This window comes from Leptonotus elevatus, chromosome 16 (genome assembly GCF_054856555.1).
Source record: "Leptonotus elevatus isolate MCC_2025b chromosome 16, RoL_Lele_1.0, whole genome shotgun sequence".
Classification (NCBI taxonomy): domain Eukaryota; kingdom Metazoa; phylum Chordata; class Actinopteri; order Syngnathiformes; family Syngnathidae; genus Leptonotus; species Leptonotus elevatus.
In genome coordinates this window covers 11892876-11914850 of record NC_141254.1, presented here as the reverse complement: position 1 = coordinate 11914850, position 21975 = coordinate 11892876, and the positions used below count along the sequence as shown (strand labels likewise).

The following is a 21975-nucleotide window of genomic DNA, read 5'->3' as shown; positions in this document are numbered from 1 at the left end:
AGACTGTCCCGCCTTTCCCGAGCAAATCACCATGGAGCAGTCCTAGATTGATGTTGTAGAGAACTCCTTAGAGTGAATCACAATTATCAATCTAGCTATTGCCAGGTTACTAAACCTGGACATCAGACAACAGTATCGATATCTGAAGTTGGTATAACAGTACTATGCCTCACCCCTTGTCTCTTTGCCAATAAACTTCCTGCCTGTCACCACGTCCTGCCGTCAACGTTTACTCAGTTGGATTATTTTTATTTTTTGCTTCCAAATCTCTTTAGCTCGCCAGGCCTATCTTACATGACTGTTATTGGTCTTTTAACCTGTGGGGTGGTATTGTGAGCCAATTTGGGCTTTTTGATGGTTCTGACCGGGCTATTTCAAAATAAAATACCACCCACGGGCTAAGTTGGTTTAAATTCCTTGTCTAAACTATTAGCTCAAGTAAATCCCCAACACTGCCATTTTGTTCATTAATCACTGAAATCCTGTGTTGGGACGGTCAAGATAGCGACTGGCTGCAGTAATAGCCGCTTGACGGAGGTGAAACTAGGCAGGCTGTTGGTATGTGACCTTGCAACCGTATATCTCTTGAATAATTACAGTGTGAGTTTCCCCACCGCCGGACAGGAGGGCGGGTGAGGCATACACATTTGGGATATTTAGCACCAAAGTGAAACGAGCTGCCGGTGAAGTGGAAAGGACTGGCTTCTTAGAACAGTCGCCTATGGATGGCTCTGAAAGGAAAATGAAAGATTCCCTCAAGTATTCCCCCAAACCACGTGTTGCAGCCACTCTGATCCAGAGATTCTGGTGAAATGAATCCTCTCTAAGCAGGGAAAATATGAAGGGATGCAGTTGTTGCTGGCAGACTGGAGGAAAAAGATATGGCAGCACAGCAAGGAGGTTATGAATAGCCAAGAAGAGGCGCAGTGAATCACAAATCAACACGTCACTGGAAATTCAATCAAACATTGAAGCAACTACCACTGAAGGTTTCTATCATGATCAAAAAGTAAGGGAGGAAACAAATAATGTAGCACAATAGATGATCAGTAAATGGCAGTCGGCTTCCATTTCGAAGCCATCTTGAGACTTTCCGTTTGTGTAAGTATTGGTCTGCTGCCACATGAAATATTTAATAAGTGATTGCAGCCATTAGCTTCATTGTGCTGACTCTCAGGAACATTATCCCAATGGAGGACAACGCTTCTTAGTCCCCACTCACCCCCCTCTTTAAAAGCCTGCGCCATAAAATACTCCCAAGTCAAAGCGGGAGAAACGAGAGACCTGTAATTTGCCGGTGCTGCCGATGGACAAATATGAGTGCTCGTCTGCCTGGGAACCCAAATTACAGTGCGCTCCACGGATCTGAGGTCTTCTGTGTAATGCAAGAATGTTTCTTGAGATTTTTCCGCATCCATTACTGTCGCAGGCCGCATTTTTCAGAGCATTTTGAAGGGTGCCCCCCCTGGATCTTGGGAGTCGGTACTCAAAAGTCCATGACGGCTACGTGGTTACGTCCCATTATGTCTTGTTTGCTATAATGTCTTGCTTCGAGAACTTCTAAAGGTTGCAGTGATCGAAATGGGCCTCTAAGAAACATCCTGGTACACCACCATGAAGGAGACTAACCCCTCCCTACCTAAAGGTTCAGTATGGATACATCTACTAATATGAGTCAATTTGACAAGAAACTACAAGAAACTTACGAGAGAAATATCAAGTTGGCCTTGAACTTTGACACCCTTTTACAAATGACCAAACTCCTCTACCTGACCCCTAAACCCATAAGTCCTAACCCCTAAAGACTCCAACTCCAAACTAAGAGAAAATTACAAGACAAACATCACCTTTCAGCATTTGCTGGGCCTTCAATCTTGAGTCTGATCACCAGTGACCATCCTACACTCCTAAAACCACAAATCTTAGCCCCTAAACTCCTCTTTTCCCTCGATTTTCAGTCGTCTTAGTCACATTTGTCCATGAAAAAGGAATCAAAGGCCACAAAGCTTATTATTCCATCTTGAAGACCTTTTACCTTACATTAGTCCTAAGGACTAATACTCGTGCTCCACTTGGAGTAAAGTCTGTGGTTATGGAGTAAAAACCCCTGCACTCTGAAGATATTTTCCATCGGTGGACTGCCTGAACCCTTGCTTCCCACAACCCCCACCCCACCACTCCACCCCCGTGTACCTGTTGCCCTTCTCAACCCCAAAACCACTTCTTTCTCTCTCCATGCTGCCTCAAGATTCTCTTCTCCCAGAGCTTAAGCCATGTGGTTGCAAAGGCTTGAGAGGCAGATGGTGGTTGGGACAAGTGCCAGGCTGTTGGGATGGAGTCCCCCGCTGATGGATGTGCTGAAAGCCAGTACTGAAAGTATGTCTTATTCATAAAAGTACACCCCACTGTGCTTCAATTTCACTTACATGAAAGAGAAATGGCAGGATTAAGTCCAGACTGGAGTATAACAGGTGGAACACGTCAATGCAACTAGAATGGCATTCAAAAAGAGCACAGACCTCCACCAGGGGCAAGAATAACTGAGATGTATGCATTATTCCATGAGAAATTAGGCAAGGTGAAAAGAAATTCCTGGATCTGCTGGTTTTGTCTCCTGGCCTGTAGCCCAACCCTCCACCATGTTCTGCGTAAATCTGTCAAATCATTTTGTCGTAATTCTTCTCCAGACCAGATGAAGTAGATTGTTCAAGATGTGTTTTTTTCCAGGGTTGGAGGAACATTCATTTCCAGAGTTTAAGAATTACAGACAGCAGGCAGAGAAAAGACGGTGTCCGGATTTCCCTGGTGCTTGGGGATCTAACCTGTGACTCACCGCTAAGGAATTACGCACAAGACTGCACCGGACCAAAGGAACTCAGGACTCCAGTGGGGACAAAAGGCCCAAAGAAACTCACTTCATTCCCTCCCTACTTCTCAGGCGGTCTTTTGTGGACAGTAAAATGCCACATCAATAGAACTTTGGAGCCGTGATCAGTCATTCATCATTCTTTGTTGTCGTCTCCGCCCTTAGGTACCCACTCTCAGGTGATTGTTATAATTGTCTCTACTTACCTACCCGGACCAAATTTTTAAAGGAGACATGCATTACTCGGTTTGACTGTTTGAGTACTTGGATCAAACACTTGTTATGGATTTTGCCAATCAACTTCTTGTTGGAGAACAGAAAGTTGGGCAAATAGTACTGAAAGATTGATTTGTTGGACGTGTGCATACAGTGATTAAGTTCAATTGTAAAGGTTTGAGATTCTAGATTCATCTTGAAATCCCTAACTTTTTTCACTCCATCCAGAGACTATTTGTATACAAACAATTAAAAAGTCAACTTTCCATTATAAAATTAAATTTTTAAATGTCATTGCAGGTTATTAAACAACCTTGAGTGTGACATGCCAATGACCTTGACCTTTTTTCTTCTTTTTTTTTTGCGGGAAGAAGATTTGAGCTGCCAGGGAAATATTCCATGAGGAGATGCATCTCAATTTGAGTGATTGTTTTTTAGCCGTGCGTCTCATCCTCGGCATGGAGCATGGCCTATCTCGAGAAGCCAAAGTAAACTTATCTGACCGCTGGGGAAAAAAAATCCCAAACCATCAGGAAATTAAACCTGGTCAAGTGCTGGAAAATATGACCACGGGATAGATAGGGAAACTTGTCCAGGGCAGTCTATGATGCTCCTCTGGAAATTATTATAGTGCGTGTCCTTTTATGTCTTGTTTGTCAGTGATGTATACAAGCTAAAAATATGAGTAGCAGACCAGGTTGCGATGACGCGACCCCGCCCCCATTCCCCAGACTCAACAAATCTGCTGTAGCCATCAGACTGAAAGGAGCAAAAGGAGGTAGAAATAACAGGATGGTTCCTGGCAGCCCACAGCTGGATTTTGATGCAAAGTATCTTTGTTTCCATTAGTCTCAAAGATAGCAGTTACTGCTCGATAAATCAAGGTTTTTAACTTCCTTGGAAGGGCTTCAGTGCTGAGACGACTTTAATCCTTGGGTCAGACGGTGCAAGATTTAAGAATGGATGATGAATACAAGCCGCCGACCTGATGGTCAGAAGGACCATACCGTTCATCTTTGTAATCTCCTGAAAAGTCAGGTTGTAACTTGTTGTTGACTTCGCTTTGAAATGTTTCCACTGGAAAAAAAATGCTTCATATTGAAAATTTGTGTTGCCTCTTTATGGTTCACTATTCACAAATTCGATTTTGCCTTTTTTTCTGTGATAATTGAGAAGATTAAATAAGGAAGTAGTAATTGTACTTCTCAACTGAAAGGCTTTATTTAGTCACATTTTTATTCACAACATGGCTTGGTCCTTCTCCCCCATGAGTACTGTATTTCAAATACAACATGCTGATGTAGGAAAAGAAACAGCCTCTTGGGTCCAGTCTAGGCTTATACTGCAAATCCCAAGATGGTTTGCCTCAAATTTTCCATTCATGTCTCTGTCCTCACTTTCCTATTTATTATTATGGAACTAAATACCGCGTTCTTTGTACTCCCCCAAAATGTCAATTCAAAGTTCAAAGTAGCACCGTCTCCCTCTGTCGGAGCACAAACCCCTCTTGTATGTGCGGTCGCCATTGAGACCAAACACTCTGAAAACACCACGACGGAACCGTCCAACGCCTCGTAAGAGCGCTCTTGGCGCTGGTGGTCCATATCTGAAGCGTGGCCTGTTCCGTGATGATGTCAACTGACAAATCTATCACACTTTGACCAAAGCCTCATTCGTTCAAAGGGGCCCTGACACAAAGGCAATCCTGTGTCCTAGTTCCAGGTCGCGTCCCGAGCGCGCCTGGTTTCGCATCCTTTCCCACTTGACAACCAACACCGCGGCAACAGAACCCTCGGAGGCGACGACGCGACAAGTTGTTTATCACAGGACGCGAATTGAAACCTAAACTTGCGGTCGTGACTCACAAGGTTTTATTAGCTTGAGCCTCACCAAAGCATCACGTTTTCTGCCTTTCAAAAGGGAAGGCGTAAATTATCCGACAAGGCTTGCTCAGCAGCGTAGTTCAATGATGTATCTTGTCACAGCTGCCAGTCAGTGAGTCACGTTGTTTCTTGTAACGCAACTGGAGTCAATTACAAGCAATCTAAAGATATATGTAATAAGTTATCACCCCCCCTTCTGTAGAAGCCAAAAAACACTTGATGGCTCGTACTGTGGAGTTATGAGGTGCTGACGACTTTATCTAATGTACCGACTGGGGGCGTGGGGTCGGTGCTCTGTTCCTGTAAAAAAATCTTCAGAACCGACACTTGAGAATTTTTTTACTTTATTAGATCATCATTCTATTAAATGACCAGACTACATCAGAGTTGGCTCTGGTTCATTGAGTCCATAGAGGTTTCTCTTCAGCGTACTACCAGTCGCAATGCCTCAAACTTTTACGTATGGTCTGCAACAGTTTTGGGGCTTGGGAAATAAAGTAATCTTCTGTCAAAATCCTGTCCGCAGAGATTGCGTCTCGAGAGAACTGGATCATCGTCAAGAATCTCTCATTGGTTTTGTCTTTCAGATCGGGATCGGGAGAACGTGTGTGGTCGCCGGTGGTTAGCGAAGACGGCAAGACGAGCCCTTACATGGAATCTGACTCGCAGGTAGACACCAGTTTTCGTTATCAAAAACAATTGTGGGTGGTACACTCCCAACTCATTGCACTAGTTGAACGCCTTGAGTGATTTTTGACACTTGAAACCCTTAGTTGAGAAACATTATAAAGCCAGAACTCAGATGCCCGTCTGGACTTGGTACTCTGGTAATATAAGACTCAAAGTTTTGAAAGGTAAACTGTAAAAAAAAATAATAATAATAATAAAAAAAACCGCTAAAGACGAATTACAAATTCAAACCACACTGAAATGTTCTCGAGAAGATTTGTTAGACTTTTTTTTGTGGCTCGAAATGATCATCAGTCTTTGACATTAGACAACATAAGCAAAAAAAGCTTCACAATTTAGTGTTACCTTTCCGTCTATACCTGCTTCTGATCAGAAATGAGAGTTTTCCTAAAATGTCTTCTTCAAACCCAAATATTTAATTTGGGGCATGGGTCCTTGAGACTTTTTCCTGGGTTGATTGTTGAAAACTGGTGCAGGAGGTTACTGCATGTGTTTTTGGAGGGAGCATGTTTGAGACATGCACTTTTAAAAGTTGGTGAGTTTTATTAAGGCCCCCAAAAAGATGATTAATTTGTCGTATTAATACATTCAAACAGCGATTCTTAATGATCTGCTTAGCTTTCTGGCAAAGATGTGCTTTTATCGTCTTGTTTTCTTTTGTTCATTCAGAGTTCAGAAAGAATCACCGTGGGAATTCTTTTTTTTTTATGCTTCTATTTCACAGTGTGCATCTTTGATCTCGACGCTAAAACCCATTAAAACTTGATCCTGTTCTTTTGATGGCCATGATGATCATTTGCTACAGACCGCAACTTACCATCTGGGGCTGTAAATTAAGCAAGAGGACTGTCTGTGTTGATTATAAACAGCATCCATAGAAACAGTCAAGCCTCGCTCCAGAAATAGCGCGTCCTGGGATAGCGTATTAAAAATGCACTCAAGTGTTGAAAAAGTCGATTGTTCTCCGATTGTACCAGCTGCCAGGATACTCCAAGCACAATGAAGCCTATTGCAGATGCGTTTTCCGCTGGTTTTCCGAAGCGTTTTGGAAGGGATGTTCGGTGTGTAAGTGCCTAAATGCGTACACATGTGGATAGAGCCTTCAAAAGAGACAATGAAGACTTTGTGGGGGAAGCGTCTTTTGTCAAGCCTCTTGGCCGCGGCGAGACTGGGGGCAACCACATAAAGAGCTGAGGTAGCATTTATTGTCCGTCACCTCATCGATAGACGCTTGACGTCCTTCCAGGAGTGTATTACTTTCTGCTCTGGAGACACAATGAAAGCAGTTGTATTGTCTTGTGTCGTTCATCAGGAATTGCGGTCAAGGAAGACGAAATGTTTGGTCTTTTGCAGTATTGCCTGAGGGTTCTTTTGCTTTGAAACAGCCAGGCCGTTGAAACTTCAGTCAAGGTCAACGCTAGTGTAGATTTCATGATATCTGGATACCTTAGATAGATGATCATCAATACGCCTCAAAAACGTGTTTTGCACCTTCAAACGTGAATGGCACCTTTGTGGCAGCATTGTGGGAAACTGCAGATTTCATCATATCCTGTACCGTAGCCAATTTACACATTTTTGGCTAAGATAGCTCAAAACTTGAAAGTTGCCGTCATACAAATCAGGAACAGTCCAGTGTGGATTGCTAACATTAGCCAAATGGCTAGCTGCCATATGTTGTACCTCAAAGCCTCATATAAGTCCGAAACGGACCGGAATTTCAAGATAGAAGCGGTTGAGTTGACTGCTTATGTTAGCTACACTTTTAACTTGCTATTAGGAGGTTGAACATTTAAGTTTTTTTTTTTTTCAACAAGCAACATTACATGACACGGACTGCAGGTTAGTGCAAGCATAGTAGTGGAGCTATGCTAACTTATAATTTAATTAGACGTAACATCATTGAGCTGTGTTTGTGTTGGAAACTTCAGTCAAGCTAAAGTCTCATCTTGGTTTCATCACATCTGGCGCCATAGACAAATGACTTATGTTTACACCTCAAACACCTCCAACCTTGAATGCTACCATTGTACAAATCTGCACAGACAAAAATCTTTAATGCATAGGCAATGATAACATTAACCAACTAGCAAGCTGCCTCATCACATTTGGATGACCATCAATACACCTAATAAATGTATGCGGTACTCAAAACATACAAGTCAGAAACGGACCGAAATTTAGAGACAGAAGCCGGAAGGTCGACCCCTGACATTAGCCACAAGGGCTTAAAAATCACAAAAATCCGGTCAAGGTTAGAAACGGTCCCAAATTTCAAGACAAATGCTAACCGCTAACATTAGCTTAATGGCTAGCTGCCATAAGTGTCATCACTTGTTCTCAAAAGGTTCTTTTTACCATTTTTGTAGGCAGTTTTGTCGGAAACTCCTGTCGAGGTCTAGGCTCGTTGAAAAATGACACATTTTTGGATGTCTAACATAAACTGGACGCCATCGTGTCACGGTGTTAATTATAATAAATAATCCGTGTGGTAATGCACATTGGAACATTGACTGACATGCTTATGTAGTGCATTCATTTTTGGAGAACGTGTTATTTACATTGGTGACTCACGCGGAGCTAATTACTGGATGGAGATGACAGCATACGCTATGTACAGCTGTTGGCAAGCTACTGCATTTGTGTCATCATCATCATCATGCAACACATTGAGTGATTGGCAATGCTTCTTCTGCTTCCTACTAAAACACAGCTTAGGTCTATACCACACGAAACCAAAGACACATGCTGAGGCGAAGCTCATCTGGAAACAAAATGGTGTCGCTGTCATCCATCACTGCTACTTCAAAAGCAGCCCCCCCCCCCCCCCCCTGCAGGCATCGCAATCATTCCCTCGTTGAGATTTTAGGGCCAAAATAAAGATTATAGACAGGAAGACAAATGGGAACAAACGGAAGTCGTTAAAATGCAGCAATGGAACAAATAAATGTTGACTTTTAGGACTTTTAAGACAACAATTGGGAGAAGAAAATGTCATTGACTGAAAGGTGAACCGTCAGGGGAGAATCGTAACCCTAAAACTTAAAAAAATTAATAAATAGCTGCTTTCATAAATCAAAGGGTTAGAAAATGGCTGTGAACGGAGTGGAGCTAGTTTACAGTTGCTAGTTAAGAGATTTAGTTGTTATAGTCTAGCAACTTTTCATTTCAGCAAGTTCATTTCCCACTTAGAAATGTCTCATTGCATGTTAATTTATTAAGGATCTTATGCATTATAAAATATGCTACGTTATATACTGTAGCTATTGAGTGATTAGGTTTTTGTTGTTGTTGTTGTTGTTGTTTTTTACAAGAGGGAAATATCTGAAAAGAAAAAAATAGCATTAGCCTAATAGCATAGTTGTCTGTCATATTTTGTTTCTAAAATCAAGAAGAAGAACAAATTTTAGCTAGCATTTAGCTAGTAGCTAATATTGTTTTTGACATTGTTAGCCTAAAAGCATAATTGCCAAAGTCATTTTAGCTGTTTAACTTACAGCTGCAATATCAAAAACTAAATGCCAACATGCTTGCTAAATGTGTTTTTCTTGTTTTGTGGAAATCCTAAATGTTGATTCAGGTAATGATTCTCAAGTATTTCAATGTAAAAAAATCAGATTTTTGAAAAAAAAATTTTTTATGGTTATGCTACATAGCCCTTCGTTGATGATACATTTAAGCAGTCCATTTTTATTATTTTATTTATTTATTTTCAGACCAACGTGAATTATTATACAGTGGAAATGTATTTACAGTTGGTTGGGTGACCAAGGTTGGATCCGCTCCCAGTGAAGCAAGGCTATAGTGTGAATGTGGTTTTATTTTTTGGAACTATGGACAAATTCTTGAATATATTTCTTTAAACCTTGAGAACACACATTCCCACGTCAACAAAACGACCCAATCGGGTTTGACGTCACCACGCAATCGTTTTTAAAAGCAATGGAATTAAAATAACATCATGTCCATCCGCCCACTTATTTTCCTACAAGAGAGCATTTTCTCTGGCAAAATCCCCCCCCCCCCCCCCCCCCCCCCCCCCACACACACAATCTTTTGTCAGCAATTTAAACTTCAAACGCCCGCTTCTGTTCTCGGAAAAAAAGTTTTCCACCATAAACTGACATTTCCAAACCTCCCTTTAGTTGGAAGTTCTTGGGGGTAGCCGCTCGGTCGGCGTTAAATGGTCATTCCTGGCGCAAAACGTCGGAAATGCGTTGCGTGGCAGTTCAGAAGCCGTAGCGTGGAGCTCTTCCAGGCTCGGCAGGCGCTGACAGATGAAGTTCTTGCAGGAATGTTTGACGTCAGGGTTGTCCAAGGTTTGGCCCCAACATCATTTGCGACCTGCTGAGCATTTTTGGGCCCAACATATATTCTAATACTTAATAATGATTCAATTCAATTGAAATGTATTTTACATCAAAATTGTACGCTGACATGTTTCATAAACCCAAGGTGAAGTACTCTCCACTTGCTTCCATTTTCAAGTAGACTCCGGTGGAAAAAGTTTGGACATTTTACTGAATGAAACAAGGTTGTTTGATTCCAGATTTGGGGGGGAAGGGGTGGGGGGGGGGGTCCAAGTTGTAGTCATTCCAGCTGACTGGCTGCTAGCAAAACGGAATCACTTGAGGGTTTAAGATTCTCTCGTGTTGCCAAAATGTGTTTACAGGGACTACCGGTGCTTAATCCCCTGCCAGGGAAACCGCTAAAGCGTGGCGGAAAAGTCTTTTTGAAAGAGCTCAACACCTGTGACCCGCTTTATTTGCTTGTTTGGGTTCACTCTTCATCCGCTTAAATCCTCCCTCAAAAGTGTCCAAATCAGTCTATGGTTTCTACTGATGGGGTCAGGGTGCTCTCTACAGGGGGTGGGGGGTGGGGGGTGAGGGGGGGGGGGGGTTAAGCAGGGGCACAGAGGTTTGTTTCAAATCCAGAAGAATTATATTTTTGGATTAACTTTCAAGGATTAATGCTGGATCCAGTTGTTTTTTTTTTGTTTGTTTTTTTGTCCTAATTTTCCCGCTGGCTTTGTAGCATGTGGCGGTCAAGCTTTTAAGATGGCTGCTCTTGTTGAAACACGGGTCCTCCAAATCCAGGGGGGCCTGATTATCCCTAACCCCCCACCAAGAAAGGTCGTATTTTCAAAGCCGTTTGTTTATTTGTTAGTTGGTAAACTGATCTAAATACTCAACCAACTTCCACTGAGTTTTTTGGAATGTTATCACATAGGGCAAGTTAGAATCCATGAAATTTGGGTGAAGTTCTGGTCTAGCACCGTACCGGCCTGTGGCCAGATGCCGTGTTGTTTTCCCATCTTTCTGAACTGCCCTCCCGCCCAGCCGCCCAGCCGCCCATCTGTCTGTCACCTCCTTTCCAGCCCGTCTGTCTCTCCTCCCCTGAAGGGCTGGTTTGTGTTTGCTTAGCGGTGCAGAGCACCATGAGAAGGGGGCTTCATTTCGAGGGTCCGCAGGGATTAAACCTTGCGGGGAGAATTAGGTAGTGGTGTGTGTGTGCGTGTGAGAATGTTTGGGTTTCCAGCCAATCAGGGCGGAGCCAGGCAAGGGTTTCAAGACACATGATTTCAATTAAGGTCCTCCACCTTCCCTCCCTTTCACGCTGCGCCTGTGTCTTTTTGACCTGAGGTACCCTCACTCACTTCTTTCCCACAGAGATCCGACAAAATTCTTTCAAGCTGTACCAGAAGATCTTAGGACTTCTGTACACACAATATCTGGCGTGATGTTTGAAGTAGTTGTCAGACAGTGACAATTGCTTTCAACGCAACATGGAAGTGAGCGTATGGTGTTAAACCTGAAACCCATATTCTTCTTTTCTGGTATTTCCTTACGCACAGGCAGTTTTCCCGTCTCTGGTGCAACCACAGAAGCTTCATTTTGAACGTCCTCCTTTTGTTGTGGTGCTTTTAAGCAGAACACAGAGAAAGCTGTTTTTTGGTTGCCAGTGAATTGCGGAGTACCCTTCCACACATGACATTCTGTGTCATCTCAGATACTACGTTCAAAGTCCGGGGGAACTTTGTGTACCCCTTTCCATACCTTTCACACGACAGCCCCAGAACCAGGCGGCAAGTTACCCACTCTTACAAGACTGTGTGAAAAGGGCTACACAGATCCTTTTAAACCTGCTTCAAACCCCTTTCCCAGCATTGCGGAATATCCTTACGCACAGGTGCTATGTGGTCTTTGTTCCTGCTCTGAAACTACCCCAAAAAGTGGGAAAATTGAGATCTGCTCGACCCCGGTCCATGTTGATACCTTTCACACTTGGGGACCAGCTGTAACAGTAGACCTAGCATTCATCCGCCTTTGCCTTTCTCACAGAATCAAGCAGAGGTGGGATCTTTTGGAGCACTTTTACACAAACAGTCCTCCGGTCAATGTCGTATTGATTTTTTTTTTTTTAACGGATGTTTGAGTTTCTGAGGTCCTACTGATGTCACCACAGGAAGCATATTGATTTTGAGTGTGATTCTAGAGTCAAGATTGGGTCATACTGGTTTTGACCGTCCTCACAATTACGAAGAACTGGCCTGTAAGAATGTTTGACGTGGTCTCGGAAATTGCTTTGGCTTGTCTTTATCGTTCAAAGAGTCTGTCTGGAGCGCACCAGGCGATAAAAGGGATTTTTTTTTCTTCCCAAGATGTAAACTTGCTTGTGAGGAGGATAAAAAGCTTCCAGAAAAGGCCTGATTATGGCGGACCCGTGCTGCGTCTGTGTGTGTGTGTGTGTGTGTGTGTGTGTGTGGTCCCAGCAAGTGTCGGGACAGGATGATATCCAGCTTTTCCCATCTGTTGACATGACCCATCTGGAGATGCTACGAGTACAAAAGTATTGGGACACCTGGTTGTTCCACTGAAAAATGAGTCATTCTTTTCTCTTTAAAGATTGTGACATGGCAAAAACTTTGTCAGAATGACTGTACAAATTCTTTAAAAGACACAACATGGACAAATCTGTTGGGACATTTGGTGGTTGGTCAACTGAACATGAAGTTGTTCACATTTTTTTTAACTCATTCACTCCCAGCCATTTTCACAGACGCGATCCCCTTCACTCCCGGCTGTTTTACTGGAATTTGACAGAATATTGTGTTCTATTGCTATAAAAACATGGAACCTACCAAAAGAGAGATTAATGTCTCTATATTTATATCTGTTTCAGTTTTGCAGCAATTAGCATTAGAATATAGCTACGTTTCATCATTATTCACAAATCTATTTAGAATTGAGTAACTGAGTTTTTTTTTCAACATTTCCCTATTTGATCTCCTTTGCTCTGTTGCCACCTGCTGGCCGTTTGTGTAACTAACTACAATTTCTTCAACCGTTCGTTGCAGTTGAGAGGCTACATTAAAGCCTTCTGTATGCTCTAGCATAAAAAACATATAAATACATCTTTGGGACACTTAAAACATTCAAAATAGAACATATTTATACGTTTTGGGGAGCAAATGAGTTAATATGAATACTGCTGTTGGCTAAAATTGAGGTCACAGTGCTTTCGGGTTTGCATTGCGAATGTCACGGCTCTCCGGTTTTCTGGGTTTGGTCACATGACCATGACAATGCGAGCCCGAGGGCGGTACAGAACAAAATGGCACCGTCCTGAGATTGATGAAAATAATACAACATGGACAAAAGCATTGGGTCACCTGGTCATCCAGTTGAGAATGGAGTTGTTCTCTCTTTTTTTTAAGGATTGATTCTCAACATTTAATACGAAAGGGAAATATGAACTCACATTTGTGTTTTTCTTGCCTAAAAACTGATTTCTTTCTCCACAGAACTTCCGGCCAATCACCAGCGGCTACACCAACTACAGCCGCAAGCCTTCGTACACCCCCGAACCTCAGTCTCCGCCACCTCCGTTGCTCCCCATGCAGCACCATCATCATCATCAGCAGCAGCAGCAGCAGCACCATCATCATCAGCAGCAGCAGCAGCAGCAGCAGCAACCCACCAACCACGCGCTCAATGGCCATTCCAAGACCAACAACGGCCACGGCTACGCGCACGGCAACGGTAACGGGCACGCTCAGTACAACAGCCCGACTCCGCTGTACGCCCCCAACGGGGACCGATCCCTACACGGCCAAATGGGAGGTCTGAGCCTGAGCGCCCCTCACAGGTGACGATATGACCTGAACCTATAAGACCATGTAAAGTGCGTTCAGAGATTTGATAATGATCTTTCCTAGCCCTGAGCCTCCCGCGCCCTCCCCCGTCCAGAGCCGCAACAGCGTGGACATGCAGTCGCACGTCTACAAGATGCTGACAGCCAACGAGGAGCCCTCCTCGGAACCCAAGCAGTCCGGATCCTTCAAGTACCTGCAGGGGATCCTGGAGGCCGAGGACGGCGGTAGGCAGTTTTGGAAGACAAAAGTTTTCCCATTTTTATGTATAAAAAATTTAAATGGGAGGAAAAGTAATCAATATTTGATTAAAATATCCACGTTGCCTCACACATTGAAAACTAATTATAAATGCAGAAAGTACAATTTCAATGACAAGCTCCTCTAAAACAGTCAAATACAAATGGTTGAATAAAAACATTACAATTTGAAATTAAAAATAAGCATTTTCTCAAATATTTAAGTAAAAAATGTATTCGCTTTGGTTGGTTGGTTGGTGCATTTATTCGATCAGCCTCAATCAGAAGAAACACAGATAAAACAGTTGTTTTTTTTACAGAACTTCAAAAAAATAAGCTAAAGATAAACTAAATTGAAATATGACTTTTCCCTCAATAATCAAATTATTTTTAAAATTAAAAACAAAACAACAAAACAAAAAATTTAACACCGTCTTGTCTCAATGTAAAAATTTGGAAAAAAATAAATAAAATTAAAATGTAGATTTCTCACAATATTAAAATTTTAAATTATATAAATAAACATGTTTTTAAATAAATATAAAATACAAAATGTGTTGTTAAATTAAAAAAATTAGCAGGCTCCTCACAAGTTAAAATAAAAACAATAAAAATAAACATTTTAGAAAATCCAATTCAAATTTCTGTTGTCCATTGAAATAAAACACAATAACATGTTGTTACAGTAGTGTCTCAGATATTAAAATAAAAAACTAAAATTTAAAAAACACAATTGTCTCTCAAATATAAAAAATAAATGCATTTAAATGTAAAAAATGAACAAATTATATTTAGGCTACTAGTGTTCTCTAAAATCAAAAAACAAAAATATATAACAATTAAAATGCATTCTTGTGTCAAATAATTACATAAAAAATGTGTTTGAAATCTATCAAATCCAATCGGATACAACAAGCCAATAAATTTAAAAACATTCTTCAAATAACTTAAAAGTACACTTAAAGTGCTTTATCGTCATTATTTCTTCTTTCTTATGCAAAGAGATTCCCATCGTCGTTCCATAACAACGCGATACCCGAGCAGCAGCGTTGGTCAGCCGCAAGACGCCGAGCACCTGGACGAGAAGCCGTTAGCGTGTGCTGAGCATTAGTCACATAACGACATTATAAATCCTCGCTGGACATACTTTTCCTTTTATAGACGGACGTGGCGAAAGAGAAGGAAAACATGGAGGGGAGGATGAGGAGGGCCAACGGGTGGGAGGAAGACGAGGGCTCTTTAAATAGCTCGGACGACGAGCGGGGAAGCAACCATTTAGGACAATATAGTGAGAAAAATGTCCTGTCTTAACCAGTGGAATTTCCACTTGTTGAGTGTAATTGATTACTGCTCAAAAGTTCAACGATGCAAGCGTTTAATCATAACAAGGCACATGTTTCCACTTTTGTTTTTGTGCCACTCCACTTTAATGAAGTTCACATGAGCAAACAGATACCGCGTCTTTACGAGATTACGGTGGATGTCTGGGCGGAGGATAAAGTCCGTCATGTTGACGGACAAGTTTGAGCCCCCACTGAGAGACTGGATTTGCCTTTTGAGGGGCTTTCGGAACCAAAGCAAACACCGGCGCCTGTTTACTCGAAATTCCACAGACTCCTGGAGATGGCGTCTCTAGTTGGAGGAGCAAGACACTGGGTTTGTATGTCAAAATTTGGAGGACTACCAAAAAAAAAAAGAAAAACGGGTCCGTTCTCTCTTTATGGGATTATAAGTAGTTGCAAAAAAAGAAATGTCAGGAAAAGCCTAGTAAAACATCTCAACTTCATTTGAGGTTATTCAAAGGCACTTTAAATGGTGGCAGGTGTGTGCTGACATGAGTTTGGATGTGATTGGTTGATTCTGAACAGCCAAACTTCCAGTTTGTAACTGAGTAACTTAAGTAGCTAAGTAACTCAAGCAAATTGGTTTGGCAAAGAAATGTCACAAAAAAACTAGAACATCTGAACTTTATTTGGGGTTATTCAGAGGCATGACATGCTGACTCCCACATCCTCAGTTCGGAACTGGGTCGTAACTAAACCAAAGCAAAGTAAGAACCAAAAAGGTCAGGAAAAGCCTACGAGAACAACTGGAGTTTATTTTAGGTTCATCAGAGGTTTTAAAAGGTGGCAGGAGTGTGCTGACTCCCATTTAACGTTTGGAGTTTGAGTCTGATTGGTTCATTTTGAACACAGCCACGTCACCGTTGTTTAACTGAATAACTGTGTCGTAATTTCAATAAGTATTTAAAGCAAATTAAGTAAAAATGTCAGGAAAAGCCTACAAGAACATCTGAACTTTTGAGTTTGAACGTGATAAGTTCAACCACATTGCCTGTTTTTAACTGAGCAACTAGAACTAAGTAACTGTAGCTGACTTGGAAACTAAAGTAAGCAGAACAATGTCGGGAAAAGCCTCCGAGAACAGCTAAACTTTCGTGCAGAAAACAACCAATTAAAAGAGGGTGTGCACACTTATGCAACCATTATTTCAGTTGCTTATTTTTGTAATGCCCCTCTCAAAAGAAATTTCATGATTTATCTTGGCTTCATTCCACATCACAAAAACTGGCATTCGATCAGGGGTGTATAGACTTTTTGTAGCTAGCTGACGCCATCCCGCCGCGCAGCGCCAGATGGAAACGAAGCTGAGCAAGAAGCCCGCAAAAGGGGGTTTCCCCATGAGACGGTGTTTTGACTTTCCAGACGTATGGAAGCGCTTCCGACCTCCCTCGCGATAGCGTAAACGACTCCCGCCGATTTCCACGCAGACGTGCTGGAGACAGAAGTGAAGGCAAGCGCCGTTAGCGTGCCGCTGCGCTAATGTCCTGGCAGGCTGCTAGCGCTGATTGATGGTCCGCTTCACGTGGCGTGCGAGCGCTTTGGATGTCACTGCAAAAGTGAAACCTGAGAATGGAGGCATTGTTTGGTTTTGATTTTCATCATTTGTTAAAAAAATAAAAATAAAGTACTGTGCATGAGATCATAAAAAAAGTTTGTAAAATAGTTTATATGTAAAATGATTCATTGTATTATTTATAGTTAATTTAATGAATAAAAAAATAAGAATAAATGCCCAAAAATTTTAACTACATACAGTACAAGAAACCTAAATTATAATATTTATTTTATTACTAACACGAAATCAATCATATACTATACATCAAAATCAAATATTTAATAAATCACATTTTACATTTTTTTTATGTATATGTAGTTCTTAATTTTACTAGCTTTTTGTTGTATTGTTTGTAATAAATTGTTAAATTATTAATATATATTTTTTTAATTTATGTCATTTTAATTTTTTTAATTAATAAATTAACCAATTTAAAAATACGTTCAAAACATAGATGTAAATGTATGATTATTTTTGCCTATGATAAATAACTTGCCCAATGATTTGATAGTCAATTTTGACTCATGTTAAATATCTTTCTTTTATTTGATCAATATTTCTTTTTGCATATTTACATTAAATAAATTAACCAATTATTTAAATAAATGTAAATATTTTTAAATATATAATAAATTGAATTAAACACATTTAAAATAGTGTTTTTTTCTAAATTATTTTTATAAAATGTAATTAACATTTTTTAATACAATTATTAACTCATTTATTAACCAATAATTAAAAAATATATGTTAAAAAAATTAAATATATGTAAATTTATGATTATTTAGCTACAATAAATAAATTAACCAATTATTTTCTAAAATAAGTTTTGACTAAAACAAAACATATTTAAACAAATATTGGGTTTATTATTATCTGCATGGTGTAACAAAATGTTCCTTTATTTTTCCTTTATTTATTTATTTTGGTAGGCATGTCCCCGACAGAGAGGATGAGAAGCCTGATGTCCCCGGTACGATCGCCCGTCCCAAAGTTGGGGAGCCCCCTCCCGGGCGGGGCGCCGGGCCTCCAGAAGCTCCCGCAGTGCACGCGCTGCTACAACGGCATCGTGTAAGTACGCTAATGCTAGCCTCGTTAGTGCTCGTCAACTTCTGAAAGGCACTAAACCCTTTTCATAGTTTCAAAAAAATATATAAAATAAAGCTCCGTTTCAAATTGACGACAAATTACGACACGTTGGTCTTTTCCTCCTCTTCTCCATGAAACACAAAAAAAGTGATTCTACCCTTTTGTTTTTAAACTTTAATGTAAGTGCAATTTAGAATTTGACATGACATTTTAGTCAACTTTTTTTTTTTTATGTGCATAGCTAAGTATTTATGTGGTTGGTAAACAAGTAGGGCCGACGTGCACCAACAGGCAAAATGACCCGGGAAGTCGGGTCACACACACGCATGTGCACGCAAAAATACAAAAGGTGGTTCCCAGCCCTCTTGCTTGTAAAAACACGTCTAGGTAAACATAGATGTCATGCATTAGTCATTAACAAAGAAGCCTTATTATCATTGTACGTGTGTGTGTGTTTGGGGGGGGGGGGGGGTGTTGCCTCCCATTTATTGTGGGTCTAATTCCACTGTTGACCACTAGATGGCGGCACACTTTTGTATGACACTGTAAATTTGAATGAAAACAGGAAGTATTTCAGCTCTTCCTAGTTTTTGCTGAACATTTACAACAACAAAAAACCTAGAGGGGAGGTACAAATAAACAAACTCTGAGTATGTGGTTGCACAAGTGCGCACACCCTCTTAACTCTTGTGCTCAAAATTAACCGATCAAGCTCAAGTTAAATGGGAGTCGTAAGCACACACCTGCCACCATTTAGCGTGACTGTTGAACCCCAAATAAAGTTCAGCTGTTCTAGCAAGCTTTTTATTACTTTTTTTTGCCTACTTCTTTTGCTTTAGTTACTTTGTTACTGTTACTCAGTTACAAACTGGGCTGTGTTCCGAATGAGCCAATCACATTCAAACTCATGTGAAATGGGAGTCAGCAGGTCATGCCCCTGAAAAACCCCAAATAAAGTTCCAATGTTCTAGTAGGCTTTTCGTGACATTTCTTCGCCAAACAAATTTGCTTTAGTTACAGTTACTACGTTACAAATGTGTCTCTGTTTAGAACGAACCAATCACACTCGTGCTCGTTGGCTTTTTTTAATACCATTTTTAAAGCAGCATTTTGACAAATTTCTCATCTTCTAAATTTTCTTCTTTCTTTTTTTCTGTACTCTCAGCTACTTTGGGGTATTTTGAAGCCTCTGAACATTTTTTATTTATTTATCCCACCTTTTCCCTCCAGGGGCACCATCGTGAAGGCCCGCGACAAGCTGTACCACCCCGAGTGCTTCGTGTGCGACGACTGCGGCACCAACCTGAAGCAGCGCGGATACTTCTTCATCGAGGACAACCTGTACTGCGAGACGCACGCCAAGGCCCGCGTGCAGCCCCCGGAGGGCTACGACGTGGTGGCCGTCTACCCCAACTCCAAGGTGGAGATCGTGTGAGGCGGACGCAGGACGCTGAAAAGCGGACATTTGGGCCAAGGGCTTCGTAACGCTCCGTCATAGCTTGCGTTTGTTTTTGGGGCTTCGGGAACGTCGCTTTTTCCTCTTTGCAGTGGCGATGCATCACAGCCGTGTGTCACTGGGAGCGCCGGTGGAATGTCAGCGTGTTGTTTGGCTGAACTCTAACCCCGGTTAAAAGGCTCCATATGCAAGCATGTCAGATCCGCCTTCGCAAGTGTAAACAAAAAAAGCTGGCGGGAGGAGGAGAGTACTTTTTCTTTCTTTTCTTCATTTTTTTTTTTAAGCCGCGTTTCTCAGGCTGCGTTTATCTAAGTGACCATTCAAGTGGCAACCATTAGCTTCTCAGCTATGAAATAGAGAGGGCACCGTAGATTAATTCCTTCATTTGTAGATTTTTATATACAAATATTTTTTTAATATTATTTTTTTTGCGAGGGTGGGGCAATCTTGGTTGTCAAGGAAAACTCTTATAAGCGGTTTATCACCTTATTCAAACAATTTGGGGTTAATAATTTTTTTGTTTCTGCAGATTTATTTTGTTAATTGGAATTTTTTTTCGGGGCAGGGGGCTAATTGGCGGTTTATCTCCACTTATTCAAGAATTTGTTGGCTTTTTTTTTTTTGCATTTAAATGGCCGTCAATTTTCTTTTTTTGAAAGATATTTTATTTTTTTCCCCTTCTTATTTTGGTAGCAACCTCCAGAAATGCTAATTGGTGTGTTTTTTTGTTTTGTTTTTGCTGAGTTAAAAAAAAAGTTTATTTTTATTTTTATGCATTTACAATGGTTGTCAATTTTCAAACTAAATTGTGTTTTTTTTTGTTTTGTTTTTGCCCGGATAAAATAAGAAGAAGAAAACAAATGTGTGTTTTTAATACATTCATAATATAAGGTTATGTAAATGTTCGCTATTCACGGGCTGGTTGTGGAAAACGCTCATTGGTGATTTATCCCTGCTTATATAGTAGCTTGCATAGTCATCATTCTGGGAACCTAACTATCTTTTTTTTTTCATCAAAAAGTACTTTTATCATGGAAAATGAGGAAAAAAAATCTAGTGTACAATTGTAAATGTTGAAAAATTTATATTGTCGCCACACTATACACCTTTTTTTTTTTTGCTGTTGTACATATGAATGCTAACTGTGTGCCATCTCCTCGTTTATTAACTTATTGTCATGCCAGCACTCAACACACACACAACCGTTTAGAAAATAACAATGTATCCAATTATTGCGCTTTAATCGTTAGAATGTGAATAATCAGAAGGCTTTATTTCATGTGGAGTCCCTCAGGGTTCCATCTTTCAAGTGCCTGAACACGCCCCCTGCTGATGTCATTTACGTGATAACTGCATTTTTTCTGGATTCTTTTGACTTCACTATTAAATGGTTTGATTAAAGTGTGTGTTTTTTACTTTAAATTTTTCTTAATGTAATTTGTATGTTTTTTTTCATTGATGGTAATTACATTTTGTTTTTACTTTAAAAATATACTATAAATAAAAAATAGACGTTTGTAAAAGTTCTGCAATTTAGGAAAATAATTATAACTTTTAAATTAAATTTTAAATGTGTATATATACATATATTATATTATATAATTTTTATTTATACTAAAAAATATTTCACAAACTGGACTTTTCATGAAAATTAAAATCTGAATTTGACAAAGTTCTGAAGTTTCTAAAAATAATTATAACTTCAAAAGTTGTATTTACTTTCTCAATAGGGCTTATTTTTATTTTTATTTTTTATGTCACACGAAAGGGCGCATTTTCTGCCTTTTTTTTATGTTGCAGATCTAGAACTTTCAGTCAGCTTGTCAGCAAGCATCAGAGGGAGCTCTGTGACACAGTGGGCCTTTTGTGTTTGCGCGCTGACATCACTGCTCACTGGACCGTTTTATTCTCTTGTAAATCAAGACTGATCTGTCGCCATGGTAATAGCGAGGAAGGAATTTTTACGACATTTTCTGTAATATACTAGTGAATAACAATATGCAGATAGGGGGCGCTATAGTTGTAATGTATTATGTACAATTTGACAAAGGGGTTGTTGTTTTTTACCTTGAGGGAGGTATCTCGACTCGAGGTCTCAAATGGAGAGAAGTTTAAAGAATGGAGAAGAGTTTAAAGTGCAAGTTTAGAACATACGTTGAAAGTAGGAGAACAGTACAAGTTTGAAACACAACTGAACGTTTAAAATAGAATTACACTTTTTTTCAATACAAGTTTAAAGTACAAATTAGTAGACTTTGAAAGTAGAAATTTAGCTAGAAGCCACATTTGCAACACTCGCACTAACTCAAGCAGACTGTGGGCTTCTTGCAAAGCAGTTCAGTGCCATTATCATGACTTTTTGGCGCCGCCATGTGGTCGATGAGTATCATCGCATCACCCGGAGCTACATTTGGTTGTAATTAACGTTGACTCATCAAATAAAAACAAACTTGGCTACAAATGTTATCCACGGTAGTAATCCAAAG

The 21975-nt window shown here is 40.4% G+C and overlaps 1 protein-coding gene across 1 annotated transcript in view; it reads left to right on the top strand.

Annotated features, from left to right (window-relative positions):
* The window catches only part of pdlim4 (PDZ and LIM domain 4), a 31322-nt gene extending 10432 nt beyond the window's left edge, over positions 1–20890 (top strand). Inside the window, exons 3-7 of the mRNA XM_086099001.1 lie at positions 5553–5634; positions 13460–13803; positions 13874–14034; positions 17877–18015; positions 19264–20890. Coding sequence (XP_085955127.1) covers positions 5553–5634; positions 13460–13803; positions 13874–14034; positions 17877–18015; positions 19264–19468 — 931 coding nt within the window. The 3' untranslated portion in view covers positions 19469–20890. The remainder of the gene's footprint in view (positions 1–5552; positions 5635–13459; positions 13804–13873; positions 14035–17876; positions 18016–19263) is intronic.
* Positions 20891–21975: the final 1085 nt, after the last annotated feature.